The sequence below is a fragment of the Haplochromis burtoni genome, unplaced genomic scaffold, assembly GCF_018398535.1.
Source record: "Haplochromis burtoni strain Fernald_Lab_line unplaced genomic scaffold, NCSU_Asbu1 Contig_443, whole genome shotgun sequence".
NCBI lineage: Eukaryota > Metazoa > Chordata > Actinopteri > Cichliformes > Cichlidae > Haplochromis > Haplochromis burtoni.
The window spans coordinates 414,468-416,984 of record NW_024582804.1 but is presented as its reverse complement, the minus strand read 5'-3'; the positions used below and the strand labels follow the sequence as shown (position 1 = coordinate 416,984).

General features: G+C 38.4%; 2 protein-coding genes across 2 annotated transcripts in view; one reads left to right on the top strand and one right to left on the bottom strand.

Annotated features, from left to right (window-relative positions):
• The window catches only part of nid2a (nidogen 2a (osteonidogen)), a 60,971-nt gene that overhangs the window by 39,820 nt on the left and 18,634 nt on the right, over positions 1–2,517 (top strand). The window contains exons 17-18 of the mRNA XM_042213449.1: positions 784–909; positions 1,309–1,389. Of these exons, the coding sequence (XP_042069383.1) occupies positions 784–909; positions 1,309–1,389 (207 nt within the window). The remainder of the gene's footprint in view (positions 1–783; positions 910–1,308; positions 1,390–2,517) is intronic.
• LOC121812135 (equistatin-like) overlaps positions 1,378–2,517 on the bottom strand; it is a 5,345-nt gene continuing 4,205 nt past the window's right edge. The window contains exons 7-8 of the mRNA XM_042213450.1: positions 1,562–1,695; positions 1,378–1,410 (exon numbers count right to left, since the gene is read on the bottom strand). Coding sequence (XP_042069384.1) covers positions 1,384–1,410; positions 1,562–1,695 — 161 coding nt within the window. The 3' untranslated portion in view covers positions 1,378–1,383. The remainder of the gene's footprint in view (positions 1,411–1,561; positions 1,696–2,517) is intronic.

The window sequence follows — 2,517 nt, the reverse complement described above, 5'->3', positions numbered from 1 at the left end:
CTCCACCTCTCCTGTGTCTCCCCCTCCTGCAGAGAGAGCCCCTGAGGAGAGGAAAGCTCCTGCAAGACATACCGTACCTTTGATGCAAATGCAAATTTTAACCAAATATGTGCACACATATTTTTTGTGGCAAACACATCATTCTTCCATTCTGCCTTTGTTGCATTTTATCCATTGTCAGCTGGACTAACTGTCCCCCTGAGAAGTATTCTCGGAGCATTTTGTCCTCCAAGTTCCAAAATGAGTTGAATATTTGGAAAAGGTTCACTTGTTTGTCCAAGCAGAGCTACAACATTTCTTCATCCACAGCTGCAAAAAGCTAGAAAACACAGGCAGAGGGGAGGATAGATGAGAAATGTGAGAACAGAACTAATGTGAGAACGACAGGGTGAGATTAGACAGGGCGGGTGGGGGTTAAGGGAAAGACAAATGGAGCAATGGCACAATGTGTTTGTTGCTTTGGAATGTGTGGAGGAGCAAGGTCCTGGCTGTGTGTGTGTTTGTGTGTCTGTCTGTGAATACATGTCCTCCTTTCACGCAAAAGTGTGAACTTTTGATGAACTTTCTTTGAGCCCCCCCAAAAAAATAAAAAATAAAACTAAGTATAATACTTTACATTTAGATAATCACACTACTGATAAATCACCACTGAAATAAATAACATCTATTAAGCAGCCAGGTAGTATTTTTTGTGTGAGTGTTTAGTTGTATTGGTAGTGCAGTTTCCAGTCCAGTTGTGGTTTTTGACTCCTTTCTCTCCTTCTGTTTTTTTCTTTTTTTCAGATATAGATGAGTGCAGCTCTTCTCCATGTCACATCAATGCCAGATGTATTAATGGACTGGGATCTTTCCAGTGTCAGTGTCAGCTGGGGTTTTTTGGGAATGGTTTCTACTGCTCTCAGCAGGAAGGTCAGTAGCACTCCATGGATATTGTATTCTGGGCTAAATCTAGTCAACCAGTGCCTTTGCAAAAGATGCCTTTGGTTTAAAGGCAAAGACTCCAATTCAGTCTGATTTTAACCACGAAGGGGTTGTGTCGAGGGCTAATATATGTCCCTGCTGACAAGGGGTTTTGATATGGTTCATAGCTTTACACTAGAAGCTCTTTGTGCCTTAACCCCAGAGGGGCTTTGTGATTTCAGGTGGAATTGAACTGTTCACCCTTGACTTTCCAAACAGGTGTCTTTGCCAGTCAGAAACTTCTGATGTTGACAGACTGTCTCTTGCAACTCGTGAATTTATGCTTTTTTCTGGTTTGTTTGTTGTTTTTCCTAAATTTTCTGTCTTTGTGTTTTTTTTCTCATTCAGATCGACCGGAGCGTCTTAAAACTCGCTGTGAGCACCACAGAGACAGCGTAAAGACCACCAGTGCTGATGGATATCCTATAAATAGCCAGTGGAGCCATGGCACTGAAATAAAGATGAGAAATACATTCCATTTTGGGGCATTTTGAACTTTATTTGATAAACAGTGAAGAGTTTTCAGACATGAAAGTAGGGAGGAACAGTGGCAGAAGAAACTGTAGTTATTCACTTAATATATTAAAAGTCACAGTTTCACCTGCTGAGATAGATACTGTCCTTCTGCATCACACTGTGGTACATAGGCTCCAACTATAGGATATCCATCAGCACTGGTGGTCTTTACACTGTCTCTGTGGTGCTCACAGTGAGTTTTAACATGCTCTGGTTGATCTGAAAGAGAAACAAAGCACATCTAAACCTTCCTGTGTCAACTCCAAATAAACCTGTAAAATACTGGTGGCCGCCAGTACTACCCCTCAGCTTCATAGTAGCTGCACCTGCATGCACCAATGTCAAAATCCTTGTTCACAAATAAGAGTTTTAGAAAACTTGACCTCTGACCTTGTAGAATCAAATGTCATACATGAAAGAAACGTCAAATCAGAGAAGATTACATTAGCAAACAAATGCAAAAAAAAAAAAAGAAAAAAAAAAAAATAAAATGTTAAAAAAAAAAAAAAAAAAAAAAAAGAAGAAAAAAACAAAAAAAAGAGAAAAAAAAAAAAAAGAAGAAAGAAAAAAAAAAAAAAAAACAAAAGAAAAAAAAAAAAAACAAAAAATAATAAGAATAAAAAAAAAAAAAAAAAAAAAAAAAGAAAAAGAAAAAGGTAACCAAATTCGAAAAATCCAGAGTCGCACGTAAGAGTAGGCAGAATAAAAGGTAGACAAACCAATACCCAAACCCACAACTAAGTTGACCATTAAAGGGAGGTAATAAAACTATACTGAATGAAGCACAGGGACACTAGAAATGTAAAGAGTCTCCACAAACCTGAGTTCAGTCCACAAGTATACAAGGAGACAACAAAAAACCAGGAGAAGTCACTAGGGGCCTGCCTCGTCCATCTCCATCTTAACTGACCACAAAACCAACAATGTTAAGCAAGTGGGAGACAAATGCACTGAAAATAAAAGTGCAGAAAACATAATAGAAGAAAACAAAAGTTAAAGGTAAGATGAAAAGCCCCAAAGCCAAAACGTAGGTACAAAGAA